This window comes from Podarcis liolepis (assembly GCF_965112155.1).
Source record: "Podarcis liolepis genome assembly, chromosome: Z".
NCBI classification, from domain to species: Eukaryota; Metazoa; Chordata; class Lepidosauria; order Squamata; family Lacertidae; genus Podarcis; species Podarcis liolepis.
Genome location: NC_139570.1, coordinates 51,381,714 through 51,403,713, shown reverse-complemented (window position 1 = coordinate 51,403,713; position 22,000 = coordinate 51,381,714). Strand labels below are relative to the sequence as shown.

The following is a 22,000-nucleotide window of genomic DNA, read 5'->3' as shown; positions in this document are numbered from 1 at the left end:
AAAAATGGAAATAATTGCAATTAAAAATAGGAATTAAAGGAAGGTTTTCATGTGCATTTGGAAGGATTGCAAGGAGAGAATTTAATGAAAAAATAGGAATAATTGCAAATAAAAACAGGAATTAAAGGAAGGTTTTCATGTGCATTTGCAAGGATTGCAAGGAAAGAATTTAATGAAAAAATAGAAATAATTGCAATTAAAAATAGGAATTAAAGGAAGGTTTTCATGTGCATTTTGGAAGGATTGCAAGGGAAGAATTGGAATTAAAAAATAGGAATAATTGCAAGAAATGGGAGCATTTGAAAGGATTGCAAGATCTGGAAGAAAAGACGAATAAAAATAAAGGGTTTTTTTCTTTGCATTGGGAAGGATTGCAAAAGGAGAGAAATAAAATTAAAAGGGAGGTTGGAAGCAAATAAAATAAAATAAAAGGCAGGATTTCAGGCCGATTTGAGGCTAGATAGTAAAAATAATCGGAAAACATGGAAAATAAAGGAAATAATGGGAAATCAAGAGACAGGGATTTGGGGAGAAGAAAATTCCTGCAAAAAAATAAACCTCTTGCAAATGGGATTTTAATTTTTATTTTTGCAGAAAGCCTCCCTCTGAAAAAGGGGATTATTTTTTTTTTTTGCCCTAAAAAAAAAAGAGAGGTATTTCTTGGCTTTAATGGGGATTTCTGCAACAAGAAAAGCAAGCAAACCACCTCGAATTCCTGCAAAAAAATAAGAATATCAGGTTATTCCACCTAAAAAGGCCATTTCTGCAAAAAAAAAAGGCCATTTCTGCAGAAAAAAAAGCTGTTTATTTCTGCAAAAAAAAAAAGCACAATTCTTGCCATATTTCTGCAAAAGCCTGGTTCTTGCAATGTTAATTTCGGCAAAAAAGACACATGTAATTTCTGCAAAAAAAACCCTCTTTCTTGCAATGTTTATTTCTGCCAAAGGAAAAAAAAAACCCTCATTCTGGCAATTTTAATTCTGAAAAAAACCTCATTCTTGCAATTTTAATTCTGCAAAAAAAACCCTCTTTCTTGCAATTTTAATTCTGCCAAAAACCTCTTTTTTGCAATGTTTATTTCTGCAAAAAACCTCATTCTTGCAATTTTAATTCTGCAAAAAACCGCTATATTGCAATGTTTATTTCTGCAAAAAAACCCTCATTCTTGCAATGTTTATCTCTGCAAAAAACTCTCATTCTTGCAATTTTAATTCTGCCAAAAACCTCTTTTTTGCAATGTTTATTTCTGCCAAAAAACCTCCTTTTAACAGTTAATTTCTGCCCAAAACCTCTTTTGCAATGTTAATTTCTGCAAAAAAAAAAAAAACCCCAAACCAAACCCTTCCTTCTACTGCAAAGGCCATTTCTGCAAAAAAAAAAAAAACAACCCAAAATCCTGTTTATTTCTGCAAAAAATAACCACCTTCTTGCAATGCTAATTTCGGCCCCAAAAAATCCATTTCTTTGCAATGTTAAAAAACCTCCTGCACATTCTGCAAAAAGCCCCAAAATCCTGTTTATTTCTGCAAAAAAGGCCCCAAAATCCTGTTTATTTCTGCAAAAAAAGCCCCAAAATCCTGTTTATTTCTGCAAAAAAGGCCCCAAAATCCTGTTTATTTCTGCAAAAAAGCCCCAAAATCCTGTTTATTTCTGCAAAAAAAAAGCCACTTTATTTGCAAAGTCATTTTCTGCTAAAAGCAGAATGTTAATTTCTGCAAAAAAATTAAAATAAATCCATTTCTGGCCATGTGAATTTCTGCAAAAACCTCCACCTTGCAATGTTAATTTCAATGCTAATTTCTGCAAAAAAAATTCTCTTTCATTGCAATCTTATTTTCTGCCAAAACCTCTATTTTCCCATCTTACTTTCTGCAAAAAACCTCTATTTTCCAATCTTATTTTCTGCAAAAAAACCCCCCAAAATCCTGTTTATTCCTGCAAAAAATAACCAAAATTACTGCCAAAAAATCCATTTCTTGCCATGGGAATTTCTGCAAAAAAAATTCTATTTCTTTCAATCCTAATTCCTGCAAAAACCGGCCTTGCAATGTGAATTTCTGCCAAATAATTCCATTTCTTGCCATGTTAATTCCTGCAAAAACCTCTTTTTTGCAATGTGAATTTCTGCAAAAAAACCCCTATTTTGCAATGTTAATTTCTGCAAAAAGCTCTTTTTTGCAATGTGAATTTCTGCCCAAAAAATCCATTTCTTGCCATCTGAATTCCTGCAAAAACCTCTTTTCTGCAATGTGAATTTCTGCAAAAAAACCCCTATTTTGCAATGTCTTTTTCTGCAAAAAAAACCTCCTTTTTGCAAGGTTAATTACTGCAAAAAAATAAATTTCTGGCAATGCTAATTTCTGCAAAAAAAAAAAAACCACCTTCTTGTAATGTAATTTAATTCTGCAAAAACCTCTTTCTGGCAATGCTAATTTCTGCAAAAAACCCCCCAAAACCTCCTTTTTAAATGCTAATTTCTGCATAAAAAAACACACCTAATTTTAAATGTTAATTTCTGCAAAAATAAAATCCATTTCTTGCCATGTTAATTTTCTGCAAAAACTGAATATATTATTAACCCCTTTCTGCAAAAAATAATATTAAAATGCATTTATTGCCATGTGAATTTTCTGCAGAAACTTAATATATTATTAACCCCTTTCTGCAAAAAATAAAATAAAATGCATTTATTGCCACGTTAATTTTCTGCAAAAACTCAATATATTATTAACCCCTTTCTGCAAAAAAATAAAATAAAATGCATTTATTGCCACGTTAATTTTCTGCAAAAAATAAAAATAAAATCCATTTATTGCCATGTGATTTTTCTGCAGAAACTTAATATATTATTAAGTTTTATTTTCTGCAAAAAATAAAAATAAAATCCATTTCTGGCCATGTCAATTTTCTGCAAAAACCTCTTTTTTTGCAATGCTAATTTCTGCAAAAACCGAATATATTATTAACCCCTTTCTGCAAAAAATAAAATAAAATGCATTTATTGCCATGTGAATTTTCTGCAAAAACTGGATATATTATTAACCCCTTTCTGCAAAAAATAAAAATAAAATCCATTTATTGCCATGTTAATTTTCTGCAAAAAGCTCTTTTTTTTTGCAATGCTAATTTCTGCAAATTCAACCTCCTTCGTGCAATTTCCATTTCTCCCCCCAAACCTCCCATTTTTTGCAATTAAAAGATTTCACAGCATTTTTTGGCAATTAAAAGATTTCACAGCATTTTTTGCAATGAAAAGATTTCACAGCAAACTGGTTTTTCCCCCCAAAAAAATGCGGCAGAAAATTCACCGGTTCGTCTTCCTCCATCTGCGATTTTTTTCTCCCTTTCCGGAAGCCAAAAAAACAGCTTTTTTTCCCCATCCGGAGTTGGAAAAAAAAATGGCAGTTTGCAAAAAAAAAAATAATAATGGCGTTTTTTGCAGAAATAAATGGATTTAAAAAGGGCGTTTTGGGCAGAAATAAATGGATTAAAAATGGGATTTTTGCAGAAATAAACTGATTAAAAAGGGTTTTTTTGCAGGAATAAATGGATTAAAAAAGGGTTTTTTTGCAGAAATAAATTGATTAAAAATGTTATTTTTGCAGAAATAAATGGATTAAAAAATGGCTTTTTGGGCAGAAAGAAATTGATTAAGAAAGGTTTTTTTTGCAGAAATAAATTGATTAAAAAATGGTTTTTTTGCAGGAATCAATGGATTATAAAAGGGCGTTTTTTGCAGAAAGAAATGGATTAAAAAAGGGTTTTTTGGCAGAAATAAATTGATTAAAAATAGTAGGAAATGGGGAAAAGCGGGAAAATAAATTGGAGAGGAGGGGAAACATATTAATTAATATTCCCTTTATTTTTCTGCCCCGTTTCCCGCGTTTTAATTCCTAATTTTGGGGTGGAAATGCAAGAAAATGGGAGGAAAAATGAAAATAGTGGCCGCTAGGGGCGCCAAATACAATGCGATCCAATGGGAAAGGGAATTTCAATGGCGATTTCAATGGAAATTCAAATGCAAATATAAATGCAATTAAAATTAAATTAAAATTAAATTAAAATTAAATTAAATTAAGGGGGTGAAATTGGGGGGCAGACAAGGCGGGAACCCCCATTTTTGGGGGGGTGTTGCGTATACAGAAAAAGTGGGGCGCCCCATAGCGAGCCGTGGGGCGCCCCATAGCGAGCCGTGGGGCGCCCCACGGAAAAAGAGGGGCAGGGAGGGGAGGCTTGGGGGGCTGCCCCATAGAAGAGGTAGGGGACCCCCCCCAAAATGGCTGCGGGTGGCAGAGGGCGAGTTAGGGGTCGCCGAGGGGAAATCGGGGTCCTGTGGGGAGAGTTAGGGGTCGCAGAGGGGAGGCTGGGGTTCCGTCGGGCGAGTTAGGGGTCGCCGAGGGGAAATCGGGGTCCTGTGGGGAGAGTTAGGGGTCGCAAAGGGGAGGCTGGGGTTCCGCCGGGCGAGTTAGGGGTCGCCGAGGGAGGTGTGGGGTGCCATAGGGAGAGTGAGGGGTTGCCTAGGGAGAGTTAGGGGTCGCCTGGGGAAAATTGGGGTCCTATAGGGAGAGTTAGGGGTCGCATAGGGAGAGTTAGGGGTCGCATAGGGAGAGTTAGGGGTCGCCTAGGGAAAGTTGGGGGGCAGTAGGGAGAGTTAGGGGTCGTCTAGGGAAAGTTGGGGGCAGTAGGGAGAGTTAGGGGTCGCCTAGGGAAAGTTGGGGGGCTGTAGGGAGAGTTAGGGGTCACCTGGGGGAAACTGGGGTCCTATAGGGAGAGTTAGGGGTCGCAGAGGGAGATGTGGGGTGCCATAGGGAGCTATGGGGTGCTATAGGGAGATTTGAGGTGCTATGGGGAGATTTGGGGTGCTATAGGGAGCTATGGGGTGCTATAGGGAAAATTGGGGTCGCATAGGGAGATCTGAGGCGCTATAGGGAAAGTCAGGGGTCACATAGGGAGATCTGGGGTGCTATAGGGAGATATGGGGTCCCATGGGGAGAGTTAGGGGTCGCAAAGGGAGATTTGGGGGTCACATACGGAGAGTTAGGGGTCGCATAGGGAGATCTGGGGTGCTATAGGGAAAGTTGGGGTCCCATAGGGAGATTTGAGGTGCTATAGGGAGATATGGGGTGCTATAGGGAGCTATGGGGTGAATTAGGGGTCGCCTAGGGTGAATTAGGGGTCGCCTAGGGAGATTTGGGGTGTCAAAAGTGGGGCAGAACCAGAAGGGAGAAAAAGACGCCCCTAAAAATGACAGGCAGCCCCATAGCGGGAGATAGGGGGCAGCCCCAAAATGGCTGGCGGCCCCATAGGGAGAGTTAGGGGTCCCATAGGGAAATATGGGGTTCTATGGGGAGATTTTCGGGTGCTATAGGGAGATCTGGGGTGCTATAGGGAAAGTTGGGGGTCGCATAGGGAGATCTGGGGTGCTATAGGGAAAGTTGGGGGTTGCATAGGGAGATCTGGGGTGCTATAGGGAAAGTTGGGGTTCTATAGGGAAATATGGGGCTCTATGGGGAGATTTGGGGCCGCATAGGGAGATCTGGGGTGCTATAGGGAGAGTTAGGGGTCCCATAGGGAGATCTGGGGTGCTATGGGGAGATTTGGGGTGTCATAGGGAGTAAGGGGTCGCATAGGGAGATCTGGGGTGCTATAGGGAGATATGGGGTGCTATAGGGAGCTATGGGGTGCTATAGGGAAAATTGGGGTCCCATAGGGAGATCTGAGGCGCTATAGGGAGAGTTAGGGGTCGCATAGGGAGATCTGGGGTGCTATAGGGAGATTTGAGGTGCTATGGGGATATTTGGGGTGCTATAGGGAGCTATGGGGTGCTATAGGGAAAATTGGGGTCCCATAGGGAGATATGGGGTGCCATAGGGAAAGTTGGGGGTCGCATAGGGAGATCTGGGGTGCTATAGGGAACATTGGGGTTCTATGGGGAAATATGGGGTTCTATGGGGAGATTTGGGGCCACATAGGGAGACATGGGGTGCTATGGGGAGATTTGGGGTGTTATAGGGAGTTAGGGGTCACATAGGGAGATCTGGGGTGCTATTGGGAGATATGGAGTCCCATAGGGAGATATGGGGTGCCATAGGGAAATTGGGGGTCACATAGGGAGATCTGGGGTGCTATAGGGAAAGTTGGGGGTCGCATAGGGAGATCTGGGGTGCTATAGGGAACGTTGGGGTCCCATAGGGAGATATGGAGTGCTATGGGGAGATTTGGGGTGTTATAGGGAGTAAGGGGTCGCATAGGGAGATCTGGGGTGCTATAGGGAGAGTTAGGGGTCCCATAGGGAGATTTGAGGTGCTATAGGGGGATATGGGGTGCTATAGGGAGATCTGGGGTGCTATAGGGAAAGTTGGGGTTCTATAGGGAAATATGGGGTTCTATGGGGAGATTTGGGTCCGCATAGGGAGATCTGGGGTGCTATAGGGAAAGTTGGGGGTCCCACAGGGAGATCTGGGGTGCTATGGGGAGATTTGGGGTGTCATAGGGAGTAAGGGGTCGCATAGGGAGATATGGGGTGCTATAGGGAAAGTTGCGGTTCTATGGGGAGATTGGGGGTTCCATAGGGAAAGTTAGGGGTCCCATAGGGAGATATGGGGTTCTATGGGGAGATTTGGGGGTTGCATAGGGAGATCTGGGGTGCTATAGGGAACATTGGGGTCCCATAGGGAGACATGGGGTGCTATGGGGAGATTTGGGGTGTTATAGGGAGTTAGGGGTCGCATAGGGAGATCTGGGGTGCTATAGGGAGAGTTAGGGGTCGCATAGGGTGACTTGGGGGTCTCAAAAGAGGGGCAGCCCCCCCAAAAAAGGGGGTGAGAGACTGGGGGAGGCTGCTATGGGGAGAAGCGGGGCGCCCCCTTTTTCAAGGGGGATTTGGGGGGTGAGAATGAGGAGAACCCCCCAAACCTGCCCCATAGAAAGCAGCTGTGGGGAGAATCTAGGGGGTACCGCTTCAAGGGAGGGGGAGAAAAGTGGGGGTCGCCACGATGTTAGGGGTCTGAGAGGGGGGTGGCAGAAAGTGGGGGGCCAGGAAGGGGAAACCCCCAACCCAGCCCCATAGAAAGCATCTATAGGGAGAATCGGGGTGCTGCTTTGGGTGTGGGGCAGTGAGACACTTGGGGGTCGCCGCAATGACCCCCCAAAAGAGGGCGGAGTCTGCAAAGGGGGGCAGGAAGCCCGGCCCCCCAAAACCAGCCTTGGGAAGCCTGTGCCCCCCAACCAGCCCCACAGAAAGCATCTATGGGGTGCTGCTTGGAGGAAGGGGGGCAGTGGGAAACTTGGGGGTCGCTGGGACGACTTGGGGGTCCCCCCCAAAAAAGAGGGAGGGGTCTGAAAGGGGGGCGGCGGAAAGAGGGGGGCCAGGAAGCGGAAACCCCCAAACCAGCCCCATAGAAAGCGTCTATGGGGTGCTGCTTGGAGGAAGGGGGCAGCGAGGGACTTGGGGGTCACTGGCGTGACTTAGGGGTCCCCCAAAAAGGGGGAGGAGTCTGCAAATGGGGGCAGGAAGCCCGGCCCCCCAAAACCAGCCCTGGGAAGCCTCTCCCCCCAAATCTGCCCCATAGAAAGCAGCTAGGGGCAGAATGGGGGTGCTAAGTAGGGGGAGGAACTTGGGGGTCGCCGGAATCTATGGGGAGGACCCCCAAAAAGAGTTAGGGGTCTGGAAGGAGGGGTGACGGAAAGAGGGGGGCAGGAAGCCGAGCGCCCCCAAAGCAGCCCCATAGAACGCAGCTATGGGGAGAATTGGGGTGCTGCTTTAGGTGTGGGGCAGTGGGGGACTTGGGGGTCGCCGCAATGACCCCCAAAAAGAGGGAGGAGTCTGGAAAGGGGGCTGACAGGAAGAGGGGGGCCAGGAAGGGGAAACCCCCAAACCAGCCCCATAGAAAGCGTCTATGGGGTGCTGCTTCGAGGGAGGAGGCAGCCAGACACTTGGGGGTCGCCAGAATCAAGGGGGCGTCCCCCCAAAAGAGGGCGGAGTCTGCAAAGGGGTCAGCAAGCCCAGCCCCCCAAAACCAGCCCTGGGAAGCCTTTTCCCCCAAACCTGCCCCATAGAAAGCATCTAGGGGCAGAATGGGGGTGCCGCTTCAGGTGTGGGGCAGTGAGGCACTTGGGGGTCGCCGCAATGACCCCCAAAAAGAGGGAGGAGTCTGGAAAGGGGGCTGACAGGAAGAGGGGAGCCCGGAAGGGGAAACCCCCAATTCTGCCCCATAGAAAGCATCTAGGGGCAGACTCGGGGTCCTACTTAGGGGGAGGAACTTGGGGGTCGCCGGCCTGACTTGTGGGTCCCAGCCAAAAAGAGGGCGGAGTCTGCAAAGGGGTCAGCAAGCCCAGCCCCCCCAAACCATCCCTTGCAAGCCTCTGCCCCCAATTCTGCCCCATAGAAAGCATCTATGGGGTGCTGCTTGGAGGGAGGAGGCAGCGAGGCAATTGGGGGTCGCCGGAATCAAGGGGGCGCCCCCCAAAAAAAGAGGGCGGAGTCTGCAAAGGGGTCAGCAAGCCCAGCCCCCCCAAACCATCCCTTGCAAGCCTCTGCTCCCAAACCTGCCCCATAGAAAGCATCTAGGGGAAGAACCGGGGTCCTACTTAGGGGGAGGGACTTGGGGGTCGCCGGCCTGACTTGTGGGTCGCCCCCCAAAAGAGGGCGGAGTCCGCCAAGGGGGTGACAGCCCGCCCTGCCCGCCCCCCCCAATCCAGCCCCATAGCGAGCCATTCCCAGAGACGGAGGGGTCTTCTAAAAAGTGGGGCGGGGATTTGGGGGGGATGTGGGGCGGGGAAAAGTGGGGCGGGAAACGGTGGGGCGGGCCTGACCTGCTGCTTCTCCTCCTCCTTTTCCTCTTTTCCTCCTTCTTCCTTTTCCTCTCCTCCTTTTCCTCCTTCCTCCTCTCCTTCCCCGGAACTTGGGGGGCTGGGGGTCTCCTGCATGGTTGGGGGGCTGGCTTGGGGGTCGGAGGGACGCGGCCTGCGCCTGGAGCGCGCCGCCGCCGCCGCCGAGGGAGGGCCAGCGCGCCTGCGCGGCGGCGGGAGCGCGCAAAAAGGAGGGAGGGAAGAAAGAATGAAAAAAAGGAGAAAAGGAGAGATAGAAAGAGGGAGAAAGCGCGACCCATAGATTCCCCGCCCTAGATGGAGGCTGGGGGGCTGCTGGAGGACCCATAGACGGCCCCATAGAGGTGGCCCTACAGGACCCAGAGAAGCCCCATAGATCGGCCTTGGAAGCTGCCCTAGAGGACCCATAGAATTCCCTATAGATCAGCCTTGGAAGCTGCCCTAGCTGACCCATAGAAGCCCCCCTAAATGGACCCATAGAAGCGACCTAGAGGACCCATAGATGAGGCTCAGAAGCTGCCCTAGATGACCCATAGATCGGGCGGGGAAGCGGCCCTAGATGGACTTGGGGGGCTGCTGGAGGACCCATAGAAGCCGCCCTACAGGACCCATAGAAGCCCCATAGATGAGCGCCAGATGAGGCTTGGAAGCCCCCCTAGATGACCCATAGATCGGCCTTGGAAGCTGCCCTAGATGACCCATAGAATTCCCCCTAGATTACCCATAGAATTCCCCCTAGATGAGGCTTAGAAGCCCCCCTAGATGAGCCTTGCAAGCCCCATAGATGGACCCATAGAATTCACCCTAGATGAGGCTTAGAAGCTGCCCTAGATGACCCATAGAAGCCCCCCTGAATGGACCCATAGAAGCGACCTAGAGGACCCATAGATGAGGCTTGGAAGCTGCCCTAGATGGTCCTATGGGTCCTGCTGGAGGACCCATAGAAAAGCCCCCTAGATGAGGCTTAGAAGCTACCCTAGAAGACCCATAGAAGTCGCCGTACAGGACCCATAGAATTCTCCCCAGATGAGCCTTGGAAGCTGCCCTAGATGACCCATAGACGTCAGCCCAGATGACCCATAGAAGCCCCATAGATTGGCCTTGGAAGCTGCCCTAGATGGACCAGATGCTGCTGGATGACCCATAGAATTCACCCTAGATGAGGCATAGAAGCTGCCCTAGATGACCCATAGAAGCCCCCCCTAGATGACCCCTAGAAGTCCCTATAGATCGGACGTGGAATCTGCCCTAGGTGGACTTGGGGGGCTGCTGGAGGACCCATAGAAGGCCCCGTAGAGACCCATAGAGGTGGCCCTACAGGACCCATAGAAGCCCCCTAGATGAGGCTTGGAAGCCCCCCTAGATGACCCCTAGAAGTCCCTATAGATCGGACGTGGAATCTGCCCTAGATGGTCCTATGGGTCCTGCTGGATGACCCATAGAAGGCCCCCTAGATGAGGCTTGGAAGCTGCCCTAGATGACCCATAGAAGCCCCATAGATCAGCCCTGGAAGCCCCCTAGATGCACCTTGGGGTCCTGCTAGATGACCCATAGAAGTCCCCCTAGATGACCCATAGAAGCCCCATAGAACTCCCCCTTGATGACCCATAGAAGTCCCCCTAGATGACCCATAGAAGCTGCCCTAGATGACCCATAGAAGCCCCATAGAAGTCCCCCTTGATGACCCATAGAAGTCCCCCTAGATGACCCATAGAAGCCCCATAGAAGTCCCCCTAGATGACCCATAGAAGTCCCCCTAGATGACCCATAGAAGCTGCCCTAGATGACCCATAGAAGTCCCCCTAGATGACCCATAGAACTCCCCCTAGATGACCCATAGAAGCTGCCCTAGATGACCCACAGAACTCCCCCTAGATGACCCATAGAAGCTGCCCTAGATGACCCATAGATGTCCCTCTAGATGACCCATAGAAGCTGCCCTAGATGACCCACAGAACTCCCCCTAGATGACCCATAGCAGCCCCCTAGATGCCCCTTGGGGTCCGGCTGGATGACCCCCAGGGGTCCCCAGAGACAATCCGTGGGGTGACCCACGGCTCCCCCCAGCTCTAGGCTTCTCCCATTGAATGCCAGAAAGTGTGGGGCAGAAGCCAAAGCTCAGACCCCTAACTCTGACCCCCAACCTGAAGGCCTGACCCCTAACCCCCAACTCGAAGGCCTGACCCCTGACCTCCAACTCGAAGGCCAGACCCCTAACCCCCAACTCGAAGGCCTAACCCCTGACCCCCAACCTTAAGGCCTGACCCCTAACCCCAAATCGAAGGCCTGACCCCCAACTTGAAGGCTTGACCCCTGACCCCCAACCCTAACACCAACCCCTAACCCCCAATGCCTGACCCCTAACCCTAACCCCTGACCCCCAATGCCTGACCCCTAACCCCTAACCCCCAATGCCTGACCCCTAACACAAACCCCTGACCCCCAATGCCTGACCCCTAACACAAACCCCTAACCCCCAATGCCTGACCCCTAACCCCTGACCCCCAATGCCTGACCCCTAACCCTAACCCCTGACCCCCAATGCCTGACCCCTAACCCCTAACCCCCAATGCCTGACCCCCAATGCCTGACCCCTAACCCCCAATGCCTGACCCCAACCCTAACCCCTGACCCCCAATGCCTGACCCCTAACACAAACCCCTAACCCCCAATGCCTGACCCCTAACCCCTGACCCCCAATGCCTGACCCCAACCCTAACCCCCAATGCCTGACCCCTAACCCCCAATGCCTGACCCCCAACCCTAACCCCCAATGCCTGACCCCTAACACAAACCCCTAACCCCCAATGCCTGACCCCTAACCCCTAACCCCCAATGCCTGACCCCCAACCCTAACCCCCAATGCCTGACCCCTAACACAAACCCCTAACCCCCAATGCCTGACCCCTAACCCCTGACCCCCAATGCCTGACCCCAACCCTAACCCCCAATGCCTGACCCCTAACCCCCAATGCCTGACCCCCAACCCTAACCCCCAATGCCTGACCCCTAACACAAACCCCTAACCCCCAATGCCTGACCCCTAACCCCTAACCCCCACAGCCTGACCCCTAACCCTAACCCCTAACCCTAATGCCTGACCTCTAACCCGTACCTCTAACTCTAACCCCCAACCCTAACACCAACCCCTGACCTCTAACCCAAACCCCTGACCCCTGACCCCTAACCCTTACCTCTATCTCTAACCCCCAACCCTAACACCAACCCCTGACCTCTAACCCAAACCCCTGACCCCTGACCCCTAACCCCAATGCCGGGCCTCTAACTCTAACCCCCAACCCAACCCCAAGGCCTGACCTCTAACCCAAACCCCTAACCCCTGACCCCTAACCCTTACCTCTATCTCTAACCCCCAACCCAACTCTAAGGCCTGGCCTCTAACCCAAACCCCTGACCCCTGACCCCAATGCCTGACCTCTAACCCTGACCTCTAACTCTGACCCCCAACCCAACCCTAAGGCCTAACGCCTAACCTCTAACCCCCAACCCTAACACAAACCCTTAACCTCTAACCCCTGACCCCTAACCCTAACACAAACCCCTAACCCCCAATGCCTGACCCCTAACCCTGACCTCTACCTCTAACCCGAAACCCTCAGGCCTGACCTCTAACCCAAACCTCTGACCCCTAACCCCAATGCCTGACCCCTAACCCTAACACAAACCCCTCACCCCTAATGTCCGACCCCTAACCCCCAACTCGAAGGCCTGACCCCTGACCCCCAATGCCTGACCTCTAACTCTGACCCCCAACCCAACCCTAAGGCCTGACCTCTAACCTCTAACCCCCAGCCCTAACACAAACCCTTAACCTCTAACCCCTGACCTCTAACCCCCAACCCCTGACCCCTAACCCTAACACAACCCCCTAACCCCTGACCTTTAACCCTGACCTCTACCTCTAACCCAACTCTAAGGAGCCATTTTATTTTATTTCATTTTATTAATTTCATTTTATTTCATTTATTTCATTTCATTTCATTTATTTTATTTATTTTATTCATTTCATTTATTTCATTTCATTTCATTTATTTTATTTATTTCATTTATTTCATTTCATTTCATTTATTTTATTCATTTCATTTCATTTATTTTATTTATTTCATTTATTTCATTTCATTTCATTTATTTTATTCATTTCATTTCATTTATTTCATTTTCTTTCATTTATTTTATTTCTTTCATTTATTTCATTTCATTTCATTTATTTTATTTATTTTATTCATTTCATTTATTTCATTTCATTTCATTTATTTTATTTATTTCATTTATTTCATTTCATTTCATTTATTTTATTCATTTCATTTCATTTATTTTATTTATTTCATTTATTTCATTTCATTTCATTTATTTTATTCATTTCATTTCATTTATTTCATTTTCTTTCATTTATTTTATTTCTTTCATTTCTTTCATTTCATTTCTTTCATTTTATTTCATTTTATTTCATTTATTTCATTTTATTTCATTTATTTTATTTATTTCATTTCATTTCCTTCATTTTATTTCATTTTATTTCATTTATTTCATTTATTTTATTTATTTCATTTTATTTCATTTATTTTATTCATTTTATTCATTTCATTTCATTTCATTTCATTTATTTTATTCATTTTATTCATTTCATTTCATTTTAATTCATTTCATTTCATTTCATTTCATTTCATTCATTTCATTTCATTTAAGGCCCCGCCCTTCTCCCCTTATAAGGAGCGGAGAGGCGGGAGAGCGAAAGCAGGCCCCGCCCTTTTCGCCTTATAAGGAAAGGCCAGGCGGGAAAGCGCAGCCCGGCCCCGCCCTTTTCGCCTTATAAGGAGCGGCAAGGCGGGATAGTGCAAGGAGGCCCCGCCCATCGCTCCTAATAAGCGAAGGGCGGGGAGGCCACGCCCTTTTCGCCTTATAAGGAGCGGAGGGGCAGGGAGGCCACGCCCTTTTATCCTTATAAGGAAAGTCCAGGCGGGAATAGCGCAGGCCGCGCCCCTCGCGCCTTCCAAGGGCCAAGCGCGGCGCAGCGGCGTGACGTCACGGGGAGGGCGTGGCCAGGGAGGACGCGGCGCTCTGAGGGGGCGGAAGGGAAGGGGCGGGGCCTGAGGAAGCGCTTCCGGGCGAGCGGCTGAGGCGCCGGGCGGTGAGTGGGGGAGACTCGGGGGGCGACGAGGGGAGGGGAGGGAAACTCCCGGGTCATCCAGCCTGACCCCCTGGCCCAGGCTGGGGAGGGGAGCATAGAGACGGGAGGGCTGGAGTCCTAGAAGGGTCGGGCCCGGAAGAGAGGGAAGGGGCCTCTCTAGGTCCTCCGGCCTTTACGAGGGGAGCACAGAGGCGGGAGGCCTGGAGTCCTAGAAGGGTCGGCCCCGAATATCAAGGGGTAATGAGGGGGGGTAATGAGGGACCATAGAGAGGGGACCATAGGGACGGGAGGGCTTGGAGTCCTAGAAGGGTCGGGCTCTCTAGGGCCTCCCGGCGGCTCTGAGAGGATAATAGAGGGCCGGAAGCCTAGAAGGGTCGGTCCAGAATGGAAGGCCCGAGTGTAAGGAGGGGGGAATGGAGGGTCATAGAGAGGGAAGGGGCCTCTGTAGGTCCTCCCGGCCTTTATGAAGGGACCATAGAGACGGGGGCGGAAGCCTAGAAGGGAAGGCCTGAGGGTCTGGCGGGGGGGGATCATAGAGAGGGAAGGCACACCTCCTGGTCATCCAGCCTGGGGAGGGGAGCATAGAGACGAGAAGCCTGGAGTCCTAGAAGGGTCGGGCCCTGTAGAGAAGGCCCGAGTGTAATGGGGGGTGATAGAGAGGGAAGGGGCCTCTCTAGGTCCTCCAGGCGTGTGTTAGGGGATCATAGAGAGGGGAGGGAGCCCTCCGGATCATCCAGCCTGACCCCCAGCGAAGGGTGGGGAGGGGAGCATAGAGAGGGAAGGGGGTCTCTCTAGGTCCTCCCGGCGGTTCTGAGGGGATAATAGAGGCGGGAGGGCCGGAAGCCTAGAAGGGAAGGCCCGAGGGTCTGGTAAGGGGTGACTGGGGACCATAGAGAGGGAAGTAGCCTCTCTAGGTCCTCCAGGCCTTTATGAGGGGAGCATAGAGAGGGAAGGGACCCCTCCAGGTCATCCAGCCTGACCCCCTTTCAAGGGACCATAGAGAGGAAAGGAACCCCTTGGGGACCATAGATAGGCAAGGGGCCTCTCTAGGTCCTCCAAGCCCTTATTAGGGGATCATAGAGAGGGAAGGGACCCCCCAGGTCATCCAGCCTGACCCCCTTGCAAAGGATCATAGAGAGGGAAGGGACCCTTCTAGGTCCTCCAGGCGGGCGTTAGGGGATCATAGAGAGGAAAGCGAGCCCTCGGGTCATCCAGCCTGACCCCCTTGCAAGGGAATATTGGAGGACCATTCACACGGGGGGGGGCACAGAATCCTAGAGGGTCATGCAGCCTGACGCCCTGGCAAGGGAATATTAGGGGATCATAGAGTGGGAGGGGGCCTCTCTAAGACATCCAGGCGCTTATGAGGGGATCATAGAGAAGGAAGGGACCCCTCTGGGTCATCCAGCCTGACCCCCTTGCAGGAGACCATAGAGAGGGAAGGAACCCCTTGGGGACCATATATAGGGAAGGGGCCTCTCTAGGTCCTCCAGGCCCTTATCAGGGGATCATAGAGAGGGAAGGGACCCCTCTGGGTCATCCAGCCTGACCCCCTTGCAAGAGACCATAGAGACAGAAGGTCCAGAATCCTAGAAGGCTTGAGCCAGAAGGGACCCCTCCAGGTCATCCAGCCTGACCCCCTTGCAAGGGGTTATTCGAGGACCATGGACATGGGAGGTACAGAATCCTAGAAGGGAACCCCCCCTCATCCAGCCAGACCCCCTTGCGAGAGACCATAGAGAGGGAAGGGACTCCTCCTGGTCATCCAGCCTGACCCCCGTGCAGCAAGGGGTTGATAGGGGACCATAGAGTGGGAAGGGGTCTCTCTAGGTAACTCTAGGCGGTTATTAGGGTATCATAGAGCGGGAATGGCCCCTCCAGGTCATCCAGCCTGACCCCCTTGCAAGGGACCATAGAGAGGGAAGGGTCGAGCCAGAAGGGAAGCCTCAGGGTCATCCAGCCTGACCCCATTGGAAGGGGTCAGACCATAGAGATGGAGGGCCCAGAATCCTAGAAGGGGCCTCTCTAGGTCCTCCCGGTGGTTGTTGGGGATCATAGAGAGGGAAGGGAACCCTCCCAGTCATCCAGCCTGACCCCCTTGGAAGGGGTTAGACCATACAGATGAAGGTCCCAGAATCCTAGAAGGGACCTCTCTAGGTCCTCCAGGTGGTTGTTGGGGATCATAGAGAGGGAAGGGAACCCTCCCAGTCATCCAGCCTGACCCCCTTGGAAGGGGTTAGACCATACAGATGAAGGTCCCAGAATCCTAGAAGGGACCTCTCTAGGTCCTCCAGGTGGTTGTTGGGGAGCATAGAGAGGGAAGGGAACCCTCCCGGTCATCCAGCCTGACCCCCTTGGAAGGGAATATTGGAGGACCATGGACATGGCAGGTACAGAATCCTAGAAGGATTGAGCCAGAAGGGAAGCCCCGAGGGTCTGGGGATCATAGAGAGAGAGAGAAGGGACTTCTCTAGGGGGTCATAGAGAGGGAGGGGACCCCTCCAGGACATCCAGCCTGACCCGCTTGCAAAGGGTTATGAGGCGACCACGGAGACAGATTCCACAGAATCCTAGAAGGCTTGAGCCAGAAGGGACCCTTCTAGGTCATCCAGCCTGACCCCCTTGCAAGACCATAGAGAGGGAAGGGACCCCTTCAGGTCATCCAGCCTGACCCCCTTGGAAGGGAATATTAGAGGACCATGGACACGGGAGGCGCAGAATCCTAGAAGGGTTGAGCCAGAAGGGAACCCTCAGGGTCATCCAGCCTGACTCCCTGGCAAGGGACCATAGAGAGGGAAGGTGCCTCTCTAGGTCATCCAGCCTGACCCCCTTGCAAGGGACCATAGAGAGGGAAGGGGCCTCTCTAGGACATCCAGGCGGTTGTGAGGGGACCATAGAGAGGGAAGGGGCCTCTCTAGGTCCTCCAGGCAGTTATGAGGGGACCATAGAGCAGGAAGGGACCTCTCCAGTCCTCCAGGCGGTTATGGGGGGACCATAGAGAGGGACCGGCCTCTCTAGGACATCCAGGGAGTTATGAGGGGATCAGAGAGAGGAAGGGAGTCCTCCAGGTCATCCAGCCTGACCCCCTGGCAAGGGACCATAGAGAGGGAAGGGACTTCTCTAGGTCCTCCAGGCGCTTATGAGGGGATCGTAGAGAGGAAAGACACAGAATCCTAGAAGGATCGAGCCGCAAGGGAACCCTTCCGGTCATCCAGCCTGACCCCCTTGGAAGGGGTTAGACCATAGAGATGGAGGGCCCGGAATCCTAGAAGGGGCCTCTCTAGGTCCTCCAGGTGGTTGTTGGGGATCATAGAGAGGGAAGGGAACCCTCCCGGTCATCCAGCCTGACCCCCTTGGCAGCGGTTAGACCATAGAGAGGGAAGGCGCAGTTCTTTGGGGACCATAGAGAGGGAATGCCCAGCATCCTAGAAGGCTCGAGCCAGAAGGGAATCCTCCAGGTCATCCAGCCTGACCTCTTTGCAAGGGATCATAGAGAGGGAAGGAATGGCTATAGGTCCTCCAGGCGGTTATTGGGAGATCATAGAGAGGGAAGGGACCTCTCTAGGACATACAGGCGGTTATTGGGGGATCATAGAGAGGGAAGAGACCCCTCCAGGTCATCCAGCCTGACCCCCTTGCAAGGGATTATGAGGCGACCATAGAGACGGAAGGCCCAGAATCCTAGAAGGCTCGAGCCAGAAGGGAACCCCCCTGGTCATCCAGTCTGACCCCTTTGCAAGGGGCCATAGAGAGGGAACGGACTCTCTAGGACATCCAGGCTGTTATTAAGGGACCATAGAGAGGGAACGGACTCCTCCAGGTCATCCAGCCTGACCCCCTGGCAAGGGACCATAGAGACAGAAGGCTCAGAATCCTAGAAGGCTCGAGCCAGAAGGGACACTCCGGGTCATCCAGCACGTTATTAGGGGATCATAGAGAGGGGAGGGAGCTCTCTAGATCTCCAGGGGGTTATGAGGGGATCATAGAGAGGGAAGGTCCAGATTCCTAGAAGGCTTGAGCTAGAAGGGACCCCTCCAGGTCATCCAGCCTGACCCCCTTGGAAGGGAATATTAGAGGACCATGGACATGGCAGGTCCAGAATCCAAAAGGACGGAGCCAGAAGGGAAGCCCCGAGGGTCTGGGGATCATAGAGAGAGAGAGAAGGGACTTCTCTAGGGGATCATAGAGAGGGAAGGGACCCCTCCAGGACATCCAGCCTGACCCGCTTGCAAGACCATAGAGAGGGAAGGGACCCCTTCAGGTCATCCAGCCTCACCCCCTTGGAAGGGAATATAAGAGGACCATGGACATGGGAGGCACAGAATCCTAGAAGGGTCGAGCCAGAAGGGAACCCTCAGGGTCATCCAGCCTGACTCCGTGGCCAGGGACCATAGAGAGGGAAGGGACCCCTGCAGGTCATCCAGCCTGACCCCCTTGGAAGGGACCATAGAGAGGGAAGGGGCCTCTCTAGGTTATCCAGGCGGTTGTGAGGGGACCATAGAGAGGGAAGGTCCTCCAGGCAGTTATGAGGGGACCATAGAGCAGGAAGGGACCTCTCCAGTCCTCCAGGCGGTTATGAGGGGACCATAGAGAGGGAACGGCCTCTCTAGGACATCCAGGCAGTTATGAGGGGATCAGAGAGAGGAAGGGAGTCCTCCAGGTCATCCAGCCTGACCCCCTTGCAAGGGACCATAGAGAGGGAAGGGACTTCTCTAGGTCCTCCAGGCGCTTCTTAGTGGATCGTAGAGAGGAAAGACACAGAATCCTAGAAGGATCGAGCCGCAAGGGAACCCTCCAGGTCATCCAGCCTGACCCCCTTGGAAGGGGTTAGACCATAGAGATGGAGGTCCCAGAATCCTAGAAGGGGCCTCTCTAGGTCCTCCAGGTGGTTGTTGGGGATCCTAGAGAGGGAAGGGAAGCCTCCCGGTCATCCAGCCTGACCCCCTTGGCAGCCGTTAGACCATAGAGAGGGCAGTTATTTGGGGACCATAGAGAGGGAATGCCCAGCATCCTAGAAGGCTCGAGCCAGAAGGGAATCCTCCAGGTCATCCAGCCTGACCTCTTTGCAAGGGATCATAGAGAGGGAAGAAATCTCTCTAGGACATCTAGGCGGTTATTGGGGGATCATAGAGAGGGAAGGAATTGCTATAGGTCCTCCAGGCGCTTATGAGGGGATCATAGAGATGGAAGGAATGGCTATAGGTCCTCCAGGCGCTTATGAGGGGATCATAGAGAGGGAAGGAATTGCTATAGGTCCTCCAGGCAGTTAGGAGGGGATCATAGAGAGGGAAGGGATCTCTCTAGGACATCCAGGCGGTTATTGGGGGATCATAGAGAGGGAAGGGAATCCTCCAGGTCATCCAGCCTGACCCCCTTGCAAGGGATTATGAGGCGACCATAGAGACGGAAGGCTCAGAATCCTAGAAGGCTCGAGCCAGAAGGGAACCCTCCAGGTCATCCAGCACGTTATGAGGGGATCATAGAGAGCGGAGGGACCTCTCTAGATCCTCCAGGTGGTTATGAGGGGGTCATAGAGAAGGAAGGTCCAGATTCCTAGAAGGCTTGAGCCGGAAGGGACCCTCCAGGTCATCCAGCCTGACCCCCTGGCAAGAGACCATAGAGAGGTACCATAGGGAGGGAAGGGACCATAGAGAGGGAAGGGACCCCTAAGAGGGCACCATAGAGAGGGAAGGCTCAGAATCCTAGAAGGCTCGAGCCAGACATTAACCCTCCAGGGATCATAGAGAGGGAAGGAAGCCCTGGCAAGGGGTCATAGAGAGGGAAGGGACCTCTCTAGGTCCTCCAGGCCGCCATTCGGCGACCATAGAGACCACATTCTCGAAACCCTAGAAGGCTCCAGCCAGACGGTTCCCCCTCCCGGTCCTCCAGCCTGACCCCGGAACTACAACTCCCTTCCAGGGCGCCCAACATGGCGTCCGGATCCTGCAAGGGGTCATAGAGAGGGGAGGGACCTCTCTAGGTCCTCCAAGGCGGTTCGGAGGGGATCATAGAGAGGGAAGGGACCTCTCTAGGTCCTCCAAGGCGGTGAGGAGGGGATCATAGAGAGGGAAGGGACCCCTCCAGGTCATCCAGCCTGACCCCGCTTCCCCCCACAATTCACCCCATGGCGGCCTCCGGATCCCTTTTAATAGTAGTAGTAGTAGTAGTAATACTAGTAGTAATAGTAGTAATAATAGTAATAATGTACCTGACCCCGAAACTATTACTCCCTTCCAGGGCGCCGCTTCCCCCCACAATTCACCCCATGGCGGAGGCCGGATCCCTAATAATAATAATAATAATAATAATAATAATAATAATAATAATAGAATAGCAATAATAGTAGTAATAATAGTAATAATGTAGCTGACCCTGAAACTATTACTCCCTTCCAGGGCGCCGCTTCCCCCCACAATTCACCCCATGGCGGCGGCCGGATCCCTAATAATAATAATAATAATAATAATAATAATAATAATAATAATAGAATAGTGATAAGAGTAGTAAGAGTAGTAATAATAATAATAATAATAGTAATAATGTGCCTGACCTCGAAACTATTACTCCCTTCCAGGGCGCCGCTTCCCCCCACAATTCACCCCTTGGCGGCCTCCGGATCCCTTTTAATAGTAGTAGTAGTAGTAGTAGTAGTAGTAATAGTAGTAATAGTAATAATAGTAATAATACTACAACTCCCTTTCAGGGCGCCGCTTCCCCCCACAATTCACCCCATGGCGGCGGCCGGATCCATAATAATAATAATAATAATAATAATAATAATAATAATAATAATAATAGAATAGTAATAATAGTAATAATAGCAATAATAGTAATAATGTACCTGACCTCGAAACTATTACTCCCTTCCAGGGCGCCGCTTCCCCCCACAATTCACCCCATGGCGGCCTCCGTACTATTATTTTAATAATAATAGTAGCAGCAGCAGCAGCAGTAGTAGTAGTAATAGTAATAATGTACTTGACCCCGAAACTATTACTCCCTTCCAGGGCGCCGCTTCCCCCCACAATTCACCCCCTGGCGGCGGCCGGATCCCTTTTCACAGTAGTAGTAGTAGTAGTAGTAGTAGTAATAATAACAGTAGTAGCAGCAGCAGCAGCAGCAGTAGTAGTAGTAGTAGTAGTAATGTACCTGACCTCGAAACTATTACTCCCTTCCAGGGCGCCGCTTCCCCCCACAATTCACCCCATGGCGGCCTCCGGATCCCTTTTAATAGTAGTAGTAGTAGTAGTAGTAATACTAGTAGTAATAGTAGTAATAATAGTAATAATGTACCTGACCCCGAAACTATTGCTCCCTTCCAGGGCGCCGCTTCCCCCCACAATTCACCCCATGGCGGCGGCCGGATCCCTAATAATAATAATAATAATAATAATAATAATAATAGAATAGCAATAATAGTAGTAATAATAGTAATAATGTAGCTGACCCTGAAACTATTACTCCCTTCCAGGGCGCCGCTTCCCCCCACAATTCACCCCATGGCGGCGGCCGGATCCCTTTTAATAGTAATAGTAATAGTAATAGTAATAATATCAGTAGTAGTAGTAATAATAATAATAGTAATAATGTACCTGACCCCGAAACTATTACTCCCTTCCAGGGCGCCGCTTCCCCCCGCAATTCACCCCATGGCGGCGGCCGGATCCCTTTTAATAGTAATAGTAATAGTAATAGTAATAGTAATAGTAATAATATTAGTAGTAGTAGTAGTAGTAATAATGTACCTGACCCCGAAACTATTACTCCCTTCCAGGGCGCCGCTTCCCCCCACAATTCACCCCATCGCAGCCTCTGGATCCCTTTTAATAATAGTAATAGAGTAAGAGTAAGAGTAAGAGTAGTAAGAGTAGTAATAATAGTAATAATGTGCCTGACCCCGAAACTATTACTCCCTTCCAGGGCGCCGCTTCCCCCCACAGTTCACCCCATGGCAGCCTCTGGATCCCTTTTAATAATAGTAATAATAGTAATAATAATAAGAATAAGAGTAGTAAGGGTAGT

The 22,000-nt window shown here is 50.4% G+C and overlaps 1 protein-coding gene and 1 long non-coding RNA gene across 2 annotated transcripts in view; one reads left to right on the top strand and one right to left on the bottom strand.

The window, feature by feature from the left end:
* The window catches only part of ZNF618 (zinc finger protein 618), a 49,961-nt gene extending 40,977 nt beyond the window's left edge, over nt 1-8,984 (bottom strand). Inside the window, 1 exon segment of the mRNA XM_083484531.1 lies at nt 8,815-8,984. Within this exon segment, the coding sequence (XP_083340657.1) occupies nt 8,815-8,928 (114 nt within the window). The 5' untranslated portion in view covers nt 8,929-8,984.
* A 5,610-nt stretch (nt 8,985-14,594) lies between these two features.
* On the top strand, nt 14,595-19,899 carry LOC310698132. The gene is made up of 10 exons (XR_014521351.1): nt 14,595-14,666; nt 14,733-14,763; nt 14,884-15,655; nt 16,624-16,733; nt 16,790-16,896; nt 17,047-17,492; nt 18,489-18,597; nt 19,292-19,431; nt 19,564-19,602; nt 19,727-19,899. It is a non-coding gene; the product is annotated as an uncharacterized lncRNA (long non-coding RNA).
* The last annotated feature ends 2,101 nt before the right edge of the window (nt 19,900-22,000 follow it).